The sequence below is a fragment of the Scardinius erythrophthalmus genome, assembly GCF_964197995.2.
Source record: "Scardinius erythrophthalmus genome assembly, chromosome: 7".
NCBI lineage: Eukaryota > Metazoa > Chordata > Actinopteri > Cypriniformes > Leuciscidae > Scardinius > Scardinius erythrophthalmus.
Genome location: NC_138227.1, coordinates 11,729,945 through 11,751,368, shown reverse-complemented (window position 1 = coordinate 11,751,368; position 21,424 = coordinate 11,729,945). Strand labels below are relative to the sequence as shown.

The following is a 21,424-nucleotide window of genomic DNA, read 5'->3' as shown; positions in this document are numbered from 1 at the left end:
ACAAAAGGCAGATACTATACTATATAAAGTTTGTAAGCACTCAGTGTTTATGTCTTGGGTTGTGAAAGGCAGAAATTAAGATATATATGAGAAACTTTCTTTACAAACAAGAAAATAATTTATTGCAAGAAAAACAGCAAATATTTACAAGAAATGTACAGTTCCCTTAATTTTTGACATGAAAAAATGTAAGATATTTTTAATTACTTACAATACACTGCAGAAAATGTTCCGTGACACGCAATGTTTCTGCAAATCTGTTCTCTTACATGTTATGGTTTTTAATGCAAAATATCAACGAGATGATACAGTTTACGGCAGATCCGCATTTCATAATAAAAACAGTACCCTTAATCATCAATTCTTTGGCTTGTTTTTGGTTTTGTACAAATCCACCAACTAAAACATGGACAAAACACAATACCGGTACACAAAAGTCAAAAAATACTGTACAAAAACATTTCGCCCAATAGCTAACAGAGAATAAACATGCACACAACAGCTGAATAAAAAAAAAAAAAAAAAAAAAAAAAAAAAAAGAGGACCAAACAAACCAGCATTACAATCCCTCTGAATGGAGGTTTTTCCCAGATCCAAGACTTGGTCTTTTTTCCCCACCCAAGAGCTTGGCAACAGTCTCATAAAAGTCTGAAAAGTGGCACCAGACTGTGATCAATCATTGGTATCGGCCGCTAAAAGTCATTTTCAGTGCAAGTAGACATCAGCACTGTTAATTACAAAGGGTGGAAAAAGGCACTGGACTGTTACAGACTTGTGCAATGACCAGAAACCAACTGGCTTGATTTGTAGCATTAAAAAACCCTTTCTCATATCGAGAAATCGATTTGACGCTGACTTAAGCTAAATAAATATGTGACAAATTATACAGAGTAAAATTACTATTTAATTATCTTGTGAAGCTGTGTAATTGTCAGTTGTTTCTTTCTGCTACCTTGCTTTAAAAAAATATGTAACCAAGTAAGTTTTGTATCGGTGCATCCCTTGAGTTCAACATACAAAATGCATTAACTGCGAAAACTGTATGAGTTTGTCTCAAGACCCTGTTGAAAAGCATGATAGCAACATGCTACAAAAATAAATAGGTAAAAATGAACCAATCAGACGGAGGAATAACCGACTGTTCTAATAGTGCAGCATACATCCCTTATATAATCAGTAATGCCATACTTCTCTTTTTACATGTATAATGAAATTCAACTGATAAATAGAATTCGTCACATGTTGTAAAGCTGCTCAAAGTTGCTTTAGACTTACAGTAACACATCAAGAGAGTAGCAGCTTTGTGTTCAGACGTTTTGGTTGTCGTAAGTCACGTACGTCGGTATAGCGAGTATTTGAAGTGCTTTCTCAAGGGTCACTGCTCTCCCCTGCGTTGCTCAGGAAAGCCTCTTTCTCAGGTGTGTCTGGTTCGTCTGGTTTGACGGGGTCTTCCGTGTCGTTACAGGCCAAGGCTGCCTCTGTGCTGTGCCAGATCCCATAGCTAAAATAAATAACAAAACCTAGAGAGAAACAAAGTCATTAAAGCACAGCAGAAGACCTTGTACTTGTTTTCCGTCTATGGTTAAAGTTTGTGATTATTTTTAACAACTATACCCATTTATTTTCTTTTATCGTGTTTTTATTATTCAAGTCGCCCTCATGTCGCTCCAAACCCCGTTAAGACTTTCGTTCATCTTCGAAACACAAATGAAGATCTTATTGATGAAATCTGAGTTTTCAGTCCCTCCACTGACAGCTACGCAACTACCACTTTAATGCTTCAAAAAGTTCATTAAGAGATTGTAAAACTAATCCATTTGAATTGAGTGGTTTAGTCCACATTTTCTGAAGAGAAACAATCACTTTATATGATGAACAGATTGAACTTAGTCTATGCAACTACCACAATAAAAGCCTGTCAATGGAGAAAATAAAATATCTTTATTTGTGTTTCAAAGATGAACGAAAGTCTTAAGAGTTTTGGAATGACATGAGGGTGAGTAATTCATGAAAAATTGTTTCATGTTTGGGTGAATAACACTTTAAAGTCTTAAAACAGAAGATGTCTGCTAAGATGCACTGGATTCTCCATCTTCATTAGTTTAAATTAGAACTTTAGAACTGTTTAACAAAGTAAGTAAAAAGTATTGTAACGTTTGCCTCTCTAATACTAGTAATAGAAAGGCAAACGTTATAACAATTTTTATATACAGTCAGCATTCAGCAAATACGCATTTCTATCTTTTCAACAAGTCTTTGAATATCTAATCTAATGTAAAATTAGCACTACCCGGTCTTGGAGAGTGAACAGTTAGTAAGTGTTTTCTTCCATTTTATTTGTTTAAAATACTATAATAGGATTAAAGAATGGATAAGCTGCCAAAGCATAAATCAGTTTATTTTACAGACTTTTTTTTCTTCTCACATTTCAAACAATTTTTTTTCATAGCAATTCCTTTTACCACTATTTCTAAATTACTAAATACATAAAATAAATAAATTTCACTGCAGAAATTACTTTCTTTAAATGAAATAGTGTGATATCACATATATTAGCCACCCTGTTTTCTAAGGCCCTGTTTACACCTGATATTAAGATTCATTTTGGTCCATCGGATCACAAGTGAATGGCGCTAAATACAGGTGTAAATGGGGTCTAAAACGTTTTAAGCTTGGCTACTTTCGACCACTTCCAGAGGTAGTCAAATCCATTAGACTGGATTGCTTTCATTGTGTAAACGCTCATGTGGTCAAATGCGCTCAAACAGCCACAAAAGACCGCCTGCTGACCTCATGATTAAACCATCAAGAAACCCATATCAGTCAACCACTAATAGACTTACCTATGGCCATCCAAATGGCGAATCGCATCCAGGTGCCTCTGTCCAGCTGCATCATCAGGTACACGTTAACAAACATGCTGAGGACAGGGAGGAACGGGAGCAGAGGAACCTGGGTACACACATACACCCACCTGTCTTTACAAACCGCCATAAGAAGAGAGTATAAAAGACTCTGTGTGAACATGCAGGTGTGTATTTACCTTAAAAGACAGCTTAGTTTTGCTCTCAGGCTGCCTCCATATTAACATGGTGATGATGAAGCAAACTACAGCCAGAGCGCCAAGAACCGCAAGAGCCCAGACCTGAAATCCACCCTGGACCGCCACGACACAGAACACACACACCAGGACACCTGCAGCAAAAGGAAGGGTATCAGTGTGAAGTCGATTCGATGTCCGTCTAATTATTTAAAATAATCAGAACGCAAGACTACTGAAGTAAATGTGTCAGGTATGCATCTGTGAGTGTCTGACCTAATACACTCGTGCAGATGTTGACAGTGAAGCCAGAGAGACGAGAGGGCTCCTCGTTTTTGGGGAACAGAAGGTTGCTGAGGGTGCAGAGATCTTGAGATCCAGGTATGAAACCAGCACTGCTCTCGTTGATGGAATCAGCCTCTGTTTCCTCCTGACAACTGGCTATCTGATAATGGACATTCACACTGGGCTGCTCTGGTTGGTACCTGAGAGAGGGAGGGAGGGAGGGAGGGAGGGAGGGAGGGAGGGAGGGAGGGAGAGAGAGAGAGAGAGAGAGAGAGAGAGAGAGAGAGAGAGAGAGAGAGAGAGAGAGAGAGAGAGAGAGAGAGAGAGAGAGAGAGAGAGAGAGAGAGAGAGAGAGAGAGAGAGAGAGAGAGAGAGAGAGAGAGAGAGAGAGAGAGAGAGAGAGAGAGAGAGAGAGAGAGAGAGAGAGAGAGAGAGAGAGAGAGAGAGAGAGAGAGAGAGAGAGAGAGAGAGAGAGAGAGAGAGAGAGAGAGAGAGAGAGAGAGAGAGAGAGAGAGAGAGAGAGATGTTAACCCTCAGAGGTCGGAGATCACGCCGGCGTGATCTGCTCGCTTTTTTCCTTATGAGTTGAATTGAGACCCGAAATACTCTTTTGACTTTGATTTTACAAAACAAGTCTCATACATACATTTACATTCAATCGATTCTGTTAAATGTGTATTATTTTTGTGTATACTCACAATAAAAACAAAGTGTTGTGCTTTTTGACAAATAAAGAAAAATAAACACGAGGCGAGTTCTGCCTTCTCTCTGTCAGTGTAGTCCATTCTGAAACGCGTCCGAAAATGAACAATAACTCAGCGAATACTCAGTCAATCAGGCATACAGACCCACAGGCATGAAGCTTGAATTCTCTTCTTTTAAATGAAGTAATTTATATAAAAAAACAAATATTCTCATCTTGTGAAATCTGTATTAAAAGAGAGCGATTCCAGTCGAGCTCATTACAGCTGATTCAGATGTAATGTTTTTTTCCTTGCTTATAGCGAAAATGCTTATAGCGTTCATAGAGCGAACCTTTTGCTGATTATTTGCAGTTTTACAGTAGTCACTCCCATAATTCAAAACGTACCTCAAGACTAAGACACAGGCCGCAACAAGTGTGTAAGCCAGAAGAGTGCCAATGGACATGAGATCAACCAGATCTTTCAGATCAAACAGGAAAGCCATCACCGCTGTAAAAGGAAGAGGAGGATGATGATTTATTGCAGGATAATGATTCAGCAGTTGTATTAATTCTAATAATTATAAGAAGTGTATGCACAATAATACTATTTTGTTAATTTGCTGCTAAAGTTTTGTTTTTGTATTTGTGTTAATATTTATAATGAAATTTAATAAACAACAAGTTAATAAACATAGACAATCTCTTAAAATAATTAAGAAATGGTTAATGAATTGTGATAATTAAAGAGACTTCAACAAACTGATAATAAACAACACCATTTACTCATTTATATTTTGTGCGGCCAATAAAATAACATTTGACATTGCATATCCTCTCTTCAGTATTACCACATATCCTGTTAACAGTTGGTCCCTTACTTAAAGCCCATCTTGCACTAGTAGTAATAGATAATGATTAGTCTTAATGATTGTATTTGTGTTTTATGTTTAACATGCAATTAAAAGGTTTTAGGTGCCTCCTAGTCCTAAGTGCCTGAAACTGCGGATTAAATGTAGACAAACCAAGGTTCTAAAACAAGGTATGATTTCATATTGTGGCTGGCTCATGTGCAATGCAATGTGCTCTTTTCAAAAAAAAAAAAAAAAAACAAACAGAGAAAAGACTTTTGTTCCCTTTTGAAAAACATTCACTTAAAGAGATAGTCCATCCAAATATGAAAAAAGAGAGAGAGAGAAAAAAAAAGTTTGAGTTTCCAAAATTCCACTGTATTTTTTCTATTACAAACATGCTTCAAAATATCTTTTTTGTTTCACAGAAGAAAGCAAGTCAAAAGGGTTTGGAACAACATGAGAGTGAGTAAATGATGACAATTTTCATATTTGGGTAGACTATCCTTTTAAGGGCACTGATCATATATTTAAATTCCTAAAAGGTAAAAAATAAAATGTACATTTAACAGGGTTTCTGCAGGGTTTGGTCAGTCAAATTTAAGACTTTTTAAGACCTTTTTATGACCATTATGATTGAAATTTATGACCTACATGAATTATGAAAAATTAATTAAAATGCTTTTCAAAAGTTTTTTTTTTTTAATTGACTTTCATTGAAAGTAACAAGATGTATTATTTAAATGCCTAAAGACAGCTCCAACGCCTTCTTACCCAGTGATCAATATGCTTGATACTGATTATTTGCAATGGGCTTGAGCCAACTACTAAACACACCATCATTGAGCCATGGCTCGTTAAACGTACACTTTCCCATTGTGATAGACCGGGAGATTTCAGTTAGGGATGGGCAATATGGCCAAAGGCAATTATCACGATAATTGTTTTATATTAGTCAATATTGATAATTATCACGATAAATGTCAAATCTTTATTTCTTTCAAGTTTAAAGGCAGACTGTTGCTTCTAAGTGAAAGTTGTAGAAACCAGAGCGTTAATTGTGGTTTTAAACTAACTTTACTCTTTATTGTCAGAAAATATAATGACAGACACTTGCTAAAACAGGTGAACATTTCACAAATCTGAGGTAGGACATTCAAACATTTGTCATTTGTCCTTAACAAAATAAATATCTTTATTGGGAAAATAATTACTTAGTTTCTGCATGTGCTAATAGGGGTCAAGTCTTGAAACAGGTTTGTGTTGCCTAACTTTGTGGGCACGTATCTTCAGGAAATGTATGAAAAACAGTAGCCTAAATACATTATTAAATACTGTAAATATTCCATTAGTCCTTTAATACATTATCAGCACTAATAATATAATAAAATTCAATATGTATATCCCACATGGTGCAGTTAATATTACTAGGCTAATGTTACAGTAAATCCATGGTAAATGATGGGAGATTGTAGACGGAAAAGCCTTCTGACTGTATCGTTGTGCAGAGTTTCTCCTGTTGGTCAGCGCTGTTTCATCTGCCTTTAAACTGGTTTAAATCACTGAGACAGTGTGTTCTTCGCTGAATTCAAGCGCTTCTCACTGGATCTTGTGACTGAGACCGATCAGAGTAAACGCATCAGTTCTATTGAGCTCACGCTGCGCTGCCGTTTGGACTTGGAGCCGAGCGGGTAAATGGTCCGTGTGGCGCACGTTTCAAATGAGCGTTCCGCTTTTGTCGCATTTAACCTGTGCATTTAACATTATGCCGCCAGCGCATTTTCAGGGGGAAAAGGCAATGGTAGAACCAACGAATGAACGAGCATATCAATTTATGACATGGCTAAATGAAATTTATGACCTTGTATGGAAAATCCGGACGTTTTTATGACTTTTTATGGCCTAAAATTCTTATTATTAAATTTAAGACGTTTTATGACTTTTTATGACTCCGCGGAAACCCTGATTTAAGATACATTTCAGCACTAAATATCAATACAAAATTTAAGTAAGAGGTTACAAAATAATATGAAAAATACACTGAAGTACATGTGAGTTATAATTTCTGAGGGTTTGATCATAAATTAAAGGAAAAAGGGACAAATCCTTCTAAAAACTGGGTTAATCATTTTCTCGTCTACTCTACTCTTACCGGACAGAAGCCCAGCCACCATGGTGGCGATGACGGGCGTCTTCCTCTCACTGACGCGAGACAGGAAAGTGAAGATCAGACCGTCACTTGCCATGGCAAAGATAATGCGTGGCAGTGGGAACATGGACCCCAGCAGACTACACAAGCAGGGGAGGGAGGATCAGTGGATACATGATCTAAATCTGAACGTCAAAGATGAGCCCGGTTCAGACAATCACAGATGCCTCTCCACTAAAACTTTACATATAGGAGAGGAAAGCTCAATATATTTGTTACTGTACGTTCACACCGCCGCCGGCGAGAGCGGCAAAATTCGCTCTCGCCGCCCTGTCACCGACGCCGTAGAAAGATTCGGGGACGCTCTGACGTAGATTAGAATGCGTGATTTTATAAAAAACTTTATTTAAAGGGGCCACAAAAACCGTTGCTGCAATTGGTCAAAATCATTATTATTTTGAGCAAATGAATTGCATTCCTGCTTAAAAAACAAGCGTTTTTAGTTCAAAGAAGTTCTAGCGCGAAAATGTTGCCTATAAATAGTGTTGCGCAGCTTTTTCTAATCAAACTGACAACACCATGGATGACAAGTCGTACAATAACGGGAAACCCGCAACAGAAATTATTAATTTTTCCTCCATTTTGCTTAGGAACTAATGTGGTGGGAACCAAAGTTTACAGAATTGTGTTCTCTCGTATTCCCTCAGGCGGAGGACTTCTACATTCCGACTGGTTGCCGCCGAACCGCGTCATAGCTTATTACCATAAAGTTGACTTGATTTCAACTCTTCTCGCCGCTCTCGCCATCCAAGACGCGCCGCGCCGCCCTCGCCGGAGCTCGCCGCCGGCTCTCATTGAAAATGAATGGCTTCCGGCCACTTTGACGCTCTCGCCGCCGGCGGTGTGAACGCACAGTTATACTTCAGCTCCTCAAATGAAAAATTTACTTTAAATAACTAGTTTAATGTCAATGCTGCAATTCTCTGAACATGAAGGCCTGAATAAAGCCTATTTTTAGTTTAGTGGATGAGACGGACATATTTAGTCATGGTGCAGTTTGAGAGGTTGTCGGCCACAGCCCTGTGTGATCTGTAAAGGAGCGAGTGTGTTAGTGGTTTGAATGAGCGTCCTCACCTGCCACAATGCCTGAAGTTATAGTGGCCATTATGGGCGTTTTGGATTTTTCATTGATGTTGGCCAAGAACTTGAAGAGCAGCCCATCTTCAGCCATGGCCCATATTACTCGGGGCATTGGGAACATGGAGCCCAACAGACTAGTTCAGGGGAGAGAAACAGATTCAAGCCATGCAATGCAGTTAGCTTGTGCATTTAACATCTACTGAAGCTAATTAGCTTTAACAAGAAAAAAGAAAAGAAAAAAACACTGGGTTTGCATTTAAAGGGTCATAAAACTCCAAACCACATTTTTTGAGATCCAACACACTACAAGTTTGGGGTTGCAAAAGATTTCACATTTTAAATAAATGAAATATAAAGCATCACAGTTAGATAATAAGAAATGTTTCTTGAGCAGCAAATCAGCATACTAGAATGATTTCTGAAGGTTCATGTGACACTGAAGACTGGAGTAATGATGCTAAAATTCAGCTTTGCCGTCACAGGTATAAATTATTTTAATAGAAAAGTTATTTTAAATTGTAATACTATCTCACAATATTACTGTTTTACTGTATATTACATAATGCACCCTTGATGAGCACAATACTTCTAAATACATAAAATTTTAACAACCCCAAACGTCTGAATGATTGTGCATGTGCATGTTTTCAGATGATGCAAGACAATGGGTCGCATTCATTAACTATGCACAAATTTGTGTGTGAAATCTGCGTACAAACCTTTTAATGAACAAACAATGTTTCATCAATAACAATTTTTCTCGGGACACTTTGTAGGAGAGGTTTCATGACACTTTAAAGCATTTGAAACACAATATGTAAATTGTATTAAAATTAAACATTACAATTACTTCAGGACACTGCAGCTGAATTAACTTGGGAGTAAATAAATTAAGTTCTAGAGATCGACCGATATATTGCTTTTGCCGATTCATTGGCACCGCTAACCGATTTCTGGAACGATGGTTAATCGACACCGATAGTTTTTCCTGGTTGTGTCTATTGCAGAAGCAGCTTAGAAGGGTCCACTGTCATTACACAGTATGAGAACTATAACTGAACTAAAACTATAACTGACACCTTGTGATGCTTTGCGGTAGTAGTACCTCAAGCAATTCGAAAAATGTGACAAAAATACAAGCTAATCTGAAACAAATGTTTAAATGCTACTGTCTATTTGCATTAGTTTCCATCCAGTAGGGTACGTTCATGCATTCGTTAGCCTAAAGCTAGTTATGTGAGAACGGCGGTTCTATGGGGGTGCTAGATGGTGCTAAGCACCCTCAAATGAAAGCAAGAGCACCCTCAGTTGATAATGTAATAATATCGTATTGGCTAAACATATGATATAGCAATGGATGGAACAAAAATATGATGTGTCAAACTAGATTTGGCTGACTAATAGATTAATAGTAAAATATTAGAATTTCCAATTGTTTTAATTCAGCATCTGTTTTAAAAACTATCGGCGTAGGTACTGACCAACTTCGTTACCGGTATTTGTAAAATCTAATATCGGTCGACCTCTATTAAGTTCCACACAGCTTTAAGCCTGACAGTTGAGGTATTAAAAAGGTCATATCATGGAGAGCAAAAACAAACTTACTCCTCAATTCAAAAATACAAAGACCCCTTTAAATTATTATCAGTATGATTTTTGTGCATGTGTATTTGTAGGCATTTGTGCCAATGGAGTTTTGCAAAGGTTTCCAGCCATTATTATCACAATCCTGTTTGGTGCCAATAGTGGCACAGAAATGACAAATGGCTGTTTTAAAACAAATAATGCTATGCAAATACACACACAAAAATACTGACAGCATGGGGTCTTGTGTTAGATAACGTTTGTTTAGCTCCTACCTGGTGGATAAAGCACAAAGTGAACCAACAGCTACTGCGTACGTCGCCCCCTCCCAGCCCACATATTTGAAGGCCACAGGCAGAGGGCTGTTTTTATCCAGCATGTAGTACGGCATCATCAACGTGAGGGCGGCAGATACGCCGAAGTAAGCGACGAAACAGATGAGAAGTGATGCTACAATGCCAATGGGTATCGCCCTCTGAGGATTCTTCACCTCCTCGCCTGAAATGCAGAGAAGCAGAAAAGAAAAGGGCTTTATTTATTGACAGGCAGCAACAATCTTAGAGTCTTAGAGCAGACTCTAAATTTTTTTTTTCATGCAAAATTAAAAACGTACCTGTTGTAGCAATACAATCAAAGCCAACAAAAGCGTAGAAACAGGTCGCAGCACCAGACAGGACTCCAGAGAAGCCGAACGGCATGAAACCACCAACACCCAGACTATCTGGCAGCGGCTCGGATGAACTGAAAACACAAGGACTAGGCTATAGCATCTCCCTCAAACAAAGACAATAAAGTTTAAAAATTCGTTTCAATTAAATAAAAATTTAAATGACTGTAAAACAATTATTTTTTTAATAATATGCAGACTCGATCGTCTGGTTAAACAACAGACTTCTCTCTGGTGACGCATCCCGATTTTCCAATAAAAACTGATCCCTGCAAGCTCATGTTCTCATCTGCCTCCATTTTTTAGTGCAATGACCATAAAATGTAAATTTTATAAAAATATTTTAAAATAAAAATGCCCATGATCGCTGGGAATTATTTGATTAATATTAGAAAAATTGCGACAAAATTGAAACAAAATTCAGATTCTACAAAATATACTGTGTTTGTAGAGCTGTATAAAAAAAAAAAAAAAAAAAAAGTTCATTACTTCAAGGATGAGGTTTGGTTGAGGATCTCTTTAGGATCTAGGTTCCAGTTTTTGAAGGTTCCTTTGATGAGGCCCGACACCACCACAAACATTAGGACCAGAACATTGACGCAGGTGAACACCTTATTAATCATAGCGGACTCCTTCACCCCAAACGCCAACAAACCTGCAGAACAGCCACAAGACATTTATTTGTTTGAACATAAAGTGATATAAACTGGTATATTTGTGAAATAAATCATGTGACTCCTCAATGGCTTGCCTGTTAGCGTGAGGATGATGAGCACTGCAAACATGTCCGGATATTCTGCTAGCACGCCCGGGGCGTTCATATTCATGTGTAGCTTGCAGAACTCCTCGATATGTTTCCCAATGAGCTCATCAAAGGTTGCACTCCATGCTCGAGCAACACTGGATGTTCCTGAAAGAGGGAACATTATATTTGTGGTCTGGTGATATAGGGCTGCACGATAAATCGAAAGCTGCGAGTTAGTTAAATAAGTATATGCGCTACTGGTTTCAAAGTGAAGCGTGGCATTTAGACGCCTGATATCATGAGCTGCATGAGTGTAGATGAAAACAGTGCTGAGCTTCACTCTGAAAGTGGCAGCGCATATTTTTATTCACAAACTCAAAAGCTTGATAGGTTACTGTTTGAAAACGAATAAATTAAGATGTGCTAGTATTGTAATTATACATTAATTTTTTTTATAAAAATAAAAATAATGTTTTTCTAATTTATTTCTTATTTTGATAGATTTTTTTTATAAATCACAATAAATTTGCAATATTTGAGTCATATTGAATTCAAATGAAAACTTAAGTCGATTTTTTAATTTAACACTACAAAAAAAAATTGGTGCAGGATGTGATTTGAAACCATTTTCACTCAGATTGCAAGTAAATTTCACAAACAATTACAAAGAAACAGCAAGCAACACACTGAGATAAACATTATATTTATAAACATTTTCTGAAGTAAAAATTGTTTTTAAGGCTGATATTGTCTTGTAAAGCATACTCCAATAATCTTTATTTACAACTTCAAAAATATTTTTATTACAGTGAAGTTTTTCCTAAATCATTCAGTCCTAAAAGGATTTAAAAAGTCATTTTAAATAAAAACTCCCCGACAAAATCACCCCACTCCTTCTAGAATGATTAATTCTGCAAAATATAGATATTAAAGTCATCTGGTGAAAATTCCTGTATTTTTTTACATTGCAGAAAAGCAAAATATTGCAAAGCCAGTTTTTTTTCCCCCAATACTGTGCATCCATATAGCCTAGTTATAACCGAATGATTTCAAGTAGCAGTAATGGAGCCTGGGCTATTTGAAGCATTCTCACCAATGATATAAGACAGGATGAGGTTCCAGCCGGTGATGAAGGCCCACAGCTCGCCCACCGTCACATAGCTGTACAGATACGCCGAGCCCGTCCTGGGTACACGAGCTCCGAACTCAGCGTAACACAGTCCAGCCATGACTGAGGCCAATGCTGCAATCAGAAAGGACAGGACGATCGCCGGACCGGCGTTTTGCCGCGCCACGGCCCCAGCCAGCACATAGACGCCAGCGCCCAACGTGCTGCCCACTCCGAGTGCCACCAGGTCAAAGGTGTTGAGGCATCGGGAAAGCCGGGACTCTTCTGTGCTGCAGTCGACCACCTTCACCCGCAGAAGCTGCTTTCCAAATACTTTTAGGTGGGCAAGGACCATATTGATTTCTCTAAACACTCAGACACACACACACACAGGGACGAGCTCTTCACTGTAGTGCCAATGACCTGGAAAAAACAAAAGACAGAGTGAAAGCGATTATTATTCTGATATACAGTCAATTAAAGTCAAGGATATTAACATACCACATTTTCAAATGTTCAAGTTTGCACAATTGTTCTGATAGTTACAAATTAGTTTTATTTTAAAGATAAATTTGTATTTAGTTTTTATATATTTTAGTTTTAGTAACTAGAATTTAGCAATTATACTTTTTACGGTACCATTTATTTTTGTGTTATGGCCAATCAAGAACCATTGTTAAAATGCTCCACTATTTTTGTATAAATAAATATAATAATAAATGCTACAAGTAAATTTAGGCATCACAACACAATGATATACAGTATTAAAACAGAAATGAATTTTAACATTGGCTAAAGATTACATTATACTATGTTATTAAATTATTGTTTTTACAGATTTATTTAAGCAAGCATAGATGAAAGCAATGGTAATCTAAAAGTTCAATTGAGCCACCAATATTATTATATTACAACATTATTACAGTATATATATATACACACACACACACACACACACAACAAATTCATGTAAAACATTCATATAGGCATTTTTATACAGATTGCAGCACTCACTTTAATCAATTAAAAATCATTCACTAAATCATTCTAGCTTTAACTGTAACAAATCAAAATAATTTTTACAAACAATTCTAAGATAAACTGTTGCATTCAATTACATGTGACAACTCAAAATCATTTGTTAGACCTTTATTATTCAATTTATCGGTCTCCATCAGCGATACCTTCTCCCCCCGTATTAACTTTATTTCAGTTTACAGAAACTTTCCTAAATATCTTTGTTTTATGGCATCAATAGCTATAAAAATATTCAAATCAAGTGCGATAGGAGTCTTATTAAATGATGCAATCAGCAAGATCCTGACATAAGCTTCCCTGGGAGAGTCACAAGAGTGATGATATGTGAGCCTGGTACTACAACCTGCATGATTCTCTTACTCATCGTTACTGTAATAGCTGTGAGCCAAAAGCAGACTGTAGTTAAGCCGAGGTATCTCTTGAACTTTACAGTAGGATCTTTTTATAAACACACAAGTGTGGCACTAACGTCAGTGATCATATCCAAGCACGTCACATGTAATAAATAATGAAAGAAATATACTGTACACCAATAAATATACTGTGTGTACCAATAAACATATGATCGTGAGCGTATTCCCTTTTCCAGGTTCTCCAGCTCAAGTAACAGGACATCCTATTTCATCAACTTGTAACATTACCTTTTTGATATGTTGGTCATTCTTACAAAACATGTCAACGTCAAATATCACTGGCAAATTATTATTTTTTTAAATTGTGGGGGAAAAAAAAAAGTGTATAGATTTTTATAATAAATTAATACATATTTTGCAGAAGGTAAAACTAAGAATAATTTGTACAAGATATTCTTTTTTTGCAACACAATATGACTTTTATCTTAAAAGCTTAAAAACAATTCATCATTTTTTTTCTTTTGATTTAAATGAGAAATGTGTCACTGACATGTTCTTGACTGGTTGCATCAGATCCATCCATTGGTAATCATGGCTAAAACACAAACACTAACTCACAATATTCCCTTCATGTTTGATTACAGAAAGAAAAGACATCAAAAGATAATTTAGTCTGAAATAACCATATTAAATTTGAGTCCCCCTGAAGGCCACTGTTGAAACACTAAAGCATTTAAAATAAATTAGTGCCATTGAATCATTTAGTGAGCAAAACCAATAATGGAGTCATGGGAAACTCAAATAAGATAAACGGCAAGACAACAAATCCACCGAGACCGTTAATCAGAGCGCATTGAAGTTTCAAATCCTTTTCTTACCAACTCGATATCAGAGCAAGGAAATCCCCAGAATACAAATAAAGCTCTGGCTTGAGTTCAGCACCTCCTCCAGGTATCAAACACAATGAGGATTTGTAAAGTAAACCCTTTGATGGAGCCTTTGTCCTCTCTCAACTCATAATAAATACAAGCAAGGGGAGGCGTTCAAACCCTGTGTCCGCCCGTAGCACGAGTCGCATGCCTTTGTGGCAACTAACTCATTCAAAGCTCTGGACACAAATAGCACACCGTGAGGTCAAGTGAAGACCGGCAGCTGCTCCTGCATTCACTCCATCAGATCTCTTGACTCTGGTTTCTGTCCGTCACTGCCTACCGTCATAAAACACCTCGGACACTTAGAGCTACATAACATCAAATCTGCTCTAGATGTTTCAACCTTTAAATGACATTTCATTTATGTCATACTCATGCCACTTCATTCCCGTATGAATGTGGTGTAAAAAAATGGGTGTTTTGAAAATGTTCACGCTGCTATAGACCTTATGTAGCCCCGGCTCCTTTCAGCGCTGCGCTCGTTGTCTTTTGACTTCCGGTCTGTATTTTCACAGCGATCTTGCGTATTTTATGAATGAACGGCTCGTTTTAAAATCTTCCCAGTCTACTGACATTTGCTTTAAACATTACAATCCTCATGATAACTTTCGTTAACTTTATATTAAGTAAAGCCACTTCAAAATCTAATTACTCCTGGACAGCAATGCCATAGAAAAATACAGAGCGACTGCAAAAACGGAAGTTCAAAAACAATATTCAAAAGATGGTTGTGCCCTCGCTTCTCTGACAGCATCGTGGGGAAAATGAAACAATACTTTTATGCGACTGTGGTGAGGAAAACATACAAAAACATAAATGCAGAGAGGCGCTCAGATTCCATGACGTTGCTTCCACTTTCAACCAGTGCTGGGCGGTATGATACGAAACATTTATATCACGGTATTTTTCTAAATTATACCGGTTTTACGGTATATGACGGTATTTTTAATTTTTTTTCAAGCATGATTGGGTGTAAACCACATTTTCTACTGACTGAGAGAGGAAATACTGCAGTAGTTTGACTCAGAATGCCCTATTTTACTTTTATTTTACTTTATGAGTGAATATTGTAGAAAAAATCCACACTTGTATTAAAGGTATAGTGGAGGATCTTTCTGAATTTCAGATAAGACCCGCCCTCTCCACTTTTTGAAAAGTTTGATTGATTCACCAGAATGATTGACAATTAGGAGGACCAATAGTATAGGTGATCCACCCAGAAGTAAAAAATCCTGCTCATAAACGCTGCTTTATCAGGAAAGATAAAGATAGATTAAATGAAAATAACAGAAACCTTTCTGAAGACAGTCAGTTCCCTTCAAAGATACATTCATATAAAAAACACCCGTGCCACATTTTTACTTTAAAACTTTACTCAATGATGTCAAAGCCTTTTGGAAAATCTATTTGTGGCAGGCAGTGTTAATATTGTGAATCAATGTATGGGAAAAACTGATATCATTTATAAGACAGCAATCAATTATGGTTTAACCAATCCATCTTCACCGTCACGCTTAGTAACACATACAGCTGTGCCCTCACCACAGAGCAACAGTGAAAAGTTTCAACCTCTCAAACAGTGTTTATATCCTTTTAAGTCACCTTGGCTCTTCTGAACACATTCTCAATGGATGCCAGTCGACTTTAACATTCATGTACTGGGGCTGTTTATTTGGAGAGAGAGTAATAGAACAAAGCCTGCTTATTATATAGCCTAACGCTGCTGTGTGGCAACATGATTTCACGAGGTATACTGGGAAATCTGCCACTCATAGCCTTGAAGAGTAATGATGAGCACACCCATATCCACTTTAAACGGCCATAGCAACGCAAGCGCAGGCACGGAAACTCGTGCTTCTGTCAAGCGGTGTAAATCCAGTTAGTGGGCTGGTAGAGGGCCTTGCCCCATTTTCCACCAATCACAGATCACCAGCAGAAACGGGAGGCATCTGAACACATCAGCTGGTCACATTGTGTTCACACGTGTAGTTGTGTTCACACTCTTCAGTAAGGTCACAATGCCCAGGTCAGTTGACTTTGACTTTTTCTCCATTCTGTCACCTGATGGAGTTTTGGTTCCTTGCCACTGTTGGCTTGCTTAGTTGTGTACATTTAATATTCAACAATATTATTGATCTGCCTTACTTAAAGGTGCATTGCGCAAGTCTCTGAGTTTCTTGCAAAACTATGCCCCCTCTGGCAAGAAGCGAAACTGCAATATAGGCAATTTAATAGGCCCAGTCTCAAATTCCGACCCGAATCCCTCTTATTTATTTTACTGTACAGGATTATAGAGGCAATCGCAGTGATCAGAGAAGGGCTCATTCAGCCCATCAGGCAATTGTTCAAGCATATATGGGTTAGAAAAACGGGTATTTTTAACATGAAATGTTGCGCAATGCACCTTTAAGATGGATGATGACACAATTTTCTTCTAGAAACAAACTTTGTTGTATTATCACTGTGAAGCTGCTTTGATCCAATCTGTATTGTAAAAAGTGCTATATGAATAAAAGTGACTTGACATTGAGATGATCTGATTAGATCAGAGCTATAATGAGGAATCTGAGCTGAATCTGAATCTGTACTTGGGAATAAACATATACGTGAATAAAAAACTAAATTCAATCTATTCATCATATAAAGCAATCAAGTGTCTTCAGAAAATTTGGACTTAAACTGCTTGATTCGTATTTTTTCAGGATTTTTTTTTTTTAAATAAAAATATTTTGTAACATTAGAAAAGTCTTTACTATCACATTTGATCAATTTAATAAATCAATACGGAGTAATCCCTCAAATAAATGCAGCATTTGGGAGCATAAGAGATTATCCTGCTTATTCCATCAGTGTTCACAAATTGAAGCTCTTATGTTTGCAGCACAAAATTTGAATGGATGTATGGTAATATTACATTTAGTTGAATGAATAAAAAAATAAAAAAAAATAAAAAGAGCGTGTAAATTACCTGCGTCTTTCTAAGTGATGATGTGAATTGAATTACTTGCGACAGCACGGACAATTTATGTGCTCTTGAATGTTTCTGTGCATGCAAGAGATGTGGCCGCATCATGTGATATAGCCTAATAAAGGTAGAGCATATAGCCTAATAAAGGTATACAACGTGATTAAACTGCCGGGAACTACCTGTGAATTAAATATTTTTATTCCACACCCTTATGGACATCAAGCCCAATCAAGCAGCACATTATCCAGGCCTGCCAACACCCCACCTTGATACACCCAGTCCAAGAATAGTGTTTTAATAGTGTCTTGATGCTAACATTAAATTTGTCTTCTGCATTAACAATGAAAAACAAACCAACTCACGGAGAAGTGAAACCACAGACATCCTCAAAACAAAAGATGATCACCATGATGGGTGATTTATTGAAGCAACCCAAAAAGATTTCTGGAAATTAACACCTGTCACTCCATATATACTCATGCCAAATTCCTATCTGCAGATCTGACCGTTTCACTGTCTAAACAAAAACTTGGTCATGGCAGTTTAACTTGACGTGCCCTGAAAAGCAAACACACAGTCCACCACCCTTCAACTCTAGAGAGACACCTTCTCTGTGAATGTCTTCTGACTGATACCTGTGTCAACATGATGAACATAACCACTAATTAATCAAATTGACAAGCTTGAAATCAAACCTGACCTGTAATTGTCACACACACACATTCTGGATTTTTCCCAATGGGCAACGCTCATACACACCCAAATCAGTTCAAATGAAGCATAGAATAACTTATGTAATAATCACGCAGTACATTGAAACAGTTTGGAATATTTTAGCTCTGATAAACGTTTCACCACAAGCATTTAAAGGGATAGTTCGGCCAAAAATGATATTTAACCCATGATTTACCCTCAAGCCGTTTGAGATGCATATGTCAATCTTTTTTCAGACGAACACATTTTCAGTTATTTTAGAAAATGTCTTAGATCTTTCAGTGAATATCTTTTCAGCGTTATAGTAAAACACTGCTGTTCACTTTCAGAAGTTGTAGGGATGTTTTCTTGCCAAAAAAGAATGTGAAACACGTATGTAGGTTATATCATTTTAAATATATTTTAAAGATAATTTAAGTTTATTTTACACACTTTAAGCATTATTGTATCGCATATCAAATATCGTATTATTTAATGAGTTATCCCACATCGCATTTTTCTTCAATATCGTGCAGCCCTACTCGCAATTGCAAACAATTACATTAATTTATATGCATATTAAACACTACAGCCTAAGCTATTTTCCCCTCACTTCACAACAAACCCTTTAAATGTAATGACATTAAGAACAGAACAAGAATAAAAAAATAATTAGCCATGAATTATATATTTAACTATAAAATATAACACAAACGTGTTCATTTCATAAATGAGGCCCATTGTGTGGATTTCTGCAGAATTTATTTAATTCTTGAAAATATAAACTCTGCTGAATTCAATACAACTTGTACCTTCCTCAAATACAATATTAAAACACTATGCGTCATGTATTTTCTGGGGTAGACTAGGGCACAGTCACCTTGACCCTTCATATTTGCAGTTGTTCATGGCTGTGTTTCAGGACACGGAGGAAAGAGGTTTCATTCTTTTCCATGAATCTGTTCAAATTATGTTTAAAAACAATTTAAACTGATTCAATGCATCATCGCACAAATATATTCACATTGAGGGACATCTTTTATGTATTACTTTGTAAAAATTTGGACTACTAGTACTTTTTACCATCTCTCTTTATGATTTTTTTTTAAGCGTCAAAGTGGTAGTTGCGTAGCTGTCAATATAAGGACAGAAAGCGCTCTGATTTCATTACAAATATCTTAATTTGTGTTCCTAAGATGAACAGGTTTTGAACAACATGACGGTGTGTAATTGATGACAGAATTTTTGGATTAACTAACCTTTAAGTAAATTTAAAATGTAAAATTAATTATTCCATCAGCTGTTCACAGAGAGCGGCATGGATGATGGCATGAATGGTTCTGGGGAAAAAAGAGATAACTTCCTCTTGACCTCATTTCTGATACAGATATGAGGAGCCATATTTACACTATTACTGCAGTTAGAAAGGCAACACTTGAATAACTTTAAGCAATAAATCATTATCAAGCGTTAATATAATGCACTATACAGATCAGCTGTAGTACATTCAAACATGAATAGGCTTAAAGATGGAAATACTGCTCACTGCTTGAATATAGCCTATATTAAACAAAGCATGAGAAATGTCACATTTTACAATGTTATTAAAGGCACTGCTAATGTCACTAATGTGTTTTGTATTTTGCATTGGAGTCTGGCATAATGTTGTTATATTGTGTATTAAATTCATATACATGAACATTAGTATTATGAATACTGTCTGTCTGGGAATCATCTCCATAGTTTGCTATTGAATGAACTAAAATCTATCTTCATTTTCAATTTACGTATGAAACAAAACGTAAACAACGTTTACCACAAACAGCTCTTGTTTTCTTCGCATCTGCACGACGCAAGAGAATGGCCTTTTTCTTCTTCAGAAAGATAAATGTCGCAGAAAGACGACGAGTTTGCATGTATTAGTAGCTACTAGCAAAACAAATTTCCCGCATTTTCAAACGTCATAAAAAAGCGCAGATACTCGCCCCAAACAAGCAAAACATACGGATTGTCCGGGGGCGCACGTGGCTTCTCTGTCTCAGAAGTTCAGTTCGTTTAACGAATTTTTTTTTTTTTGTCTTTGAATAGAAAGAACACCAAGTTTTAAATGTCGAGAGATTTGACACACGCGCCTCTGAATTTTAAAAAGTATTTCTTCAAAGAATGCTTTGAACCTAAAATCCGGGCGGGAACTCGATTAGCTACAAATCTGATGGACACAGCATTGTATTTTCATTGTTCATTGGGTTTTGTTTGAGCTTTAGTTAATGCCAGAGGACTATGAATTATAGCGCGCGCTCTATAAAAGGACATGCACGCGCTTTTCACACACATCAACCCCAAATATTTTTAATTCTGCATTATGCAGAGAGTTCCTGCGTTATATCGTCACCTTGCATAGTGAAATGTTGCGTCAGCCCTTAAATGGAGAGCACACCATGTGCATCGCAGACATGCCGCAATAAGGTTAACAATCTCAATCAAAAGTTCATTCAAAGTATCAAAAAGTAAGCTACACGTAGAAGAGGATAAATGAGCAAATCAAAAACAGTTGTTTTACATGCACGTGCTTCATTCTTACCTAGTAAGGACTCCCAAAAGCAATTCCCTCCGCGACCTCGGAACTGACACCTTCGATACGGCGAAAAATAAACATAAAACCTGTGCTATTTACAATAAAATACTAACCCTTTACCCTTGGGTATAAACCCCACCCGTGTGTGGTATCATTGGCCGAGTGTCTCTAACATCCTTCCGTGAGCCGAGCCAAGCCAACACCCAAGCGCGAGAAAACGTGCTACTGTGATGCGTGCATCATTTGCATATTATTCAAAGTGTTCTCATAGTTTCTGCTCATGCAAGTTGGTAGTTAAAAGCCCTATGCTGTATCATATTATATTCGCACATTTCTAAGGCTTCTAAATTATAGCTACATCTTTTTTTTTTTTTTTTTTTTTTTTTTTTTTATAAATATTGTTAAAGGGATAGTTCACCCAAAAATTTAAATTCTGTAATCATTTACTCACCATCACGTAGTTCCAAACCTGTATGACTTTCTTTCTTCTGTTGAGCACAAAAGAAGATATTTTAAAGAATGTTGGTAACAGGCAGTTGACGGTATAGCCATTGACTACCATACGGCTATGGTCAACCGACTGTTACCAACATTCTTTAAAATATCTTTTGTGC

The 21,424-nt window shown here is 36.9% G+C and overlaps 1 protein-coding gene across 1 annotated transcript; it reads right to left on the bottom strand.

Moving 5' to 3' along the window:
• Window positions 1–102: 102 nt before the first annotated feature.
• slc7a1b (solute carrier family 7 member 1b) lies at window positions 103–21,048 on the bottom strand. Its single transcript, XM_081371382.1, has 12 exons — window positions 20,817–21,048; window positions 12,237–12,674; window positions 11,150–11,308; window positions 10,888–11,053; window positions 10,345–10,472; window positions 10,007–10,229; window positions 8,142–8,281; window positions 4,416–4,518; window positions 3,317–3,525; window positions 3,044–3,195; window positions 2,844–2,952; window positions 103–1,520 (listed from the first exon to the last, which is right to left on the bottom strand). Exons 2-12 carry the CDS (start codon window positions 12,604–12,606, stop codon window positions 1,369–1,371), a joined length of 1,911 nt encoding a protein of 636 aa, XP_081227508.1. The 5' UTR covers window positions 12,607–12,674; window positions 20,817–21,048; the 3' UTR covers window positions 103–1,368.
• Between the last annotated feature and the right edge of the window lie 376 nt (window positions 21,049–21,424).

What these genes read in the sequence shown, in the direction of transcription:
- slc7a1b (XM_081371382.1), bottom strand. Translation starts at nt 12,606, where the DNA reads ATGGTCCTTGCCCACCTAAAAGTATTTGGAAAGCAGCTTCTGCGGGTG. An exon ending in CTTTGTGCTTTATCCACCAG is followed by an intron (nt 8,282 to 10,006) that starts GTAGGAGCTAAA and finishes CCCCTGAACTAG; the next exon opens with TCTGTTGGGCTCCATGTTCC. An exon ending in CATCTGCACGAGTGTATTAG is followed by an intron (nt 3,196 to 3,316) that starts GTCAGACACTCA and finishes CTTTTGCTGCAG; the next exon opens with GTGTCCTGGTGTGTGTGTTC.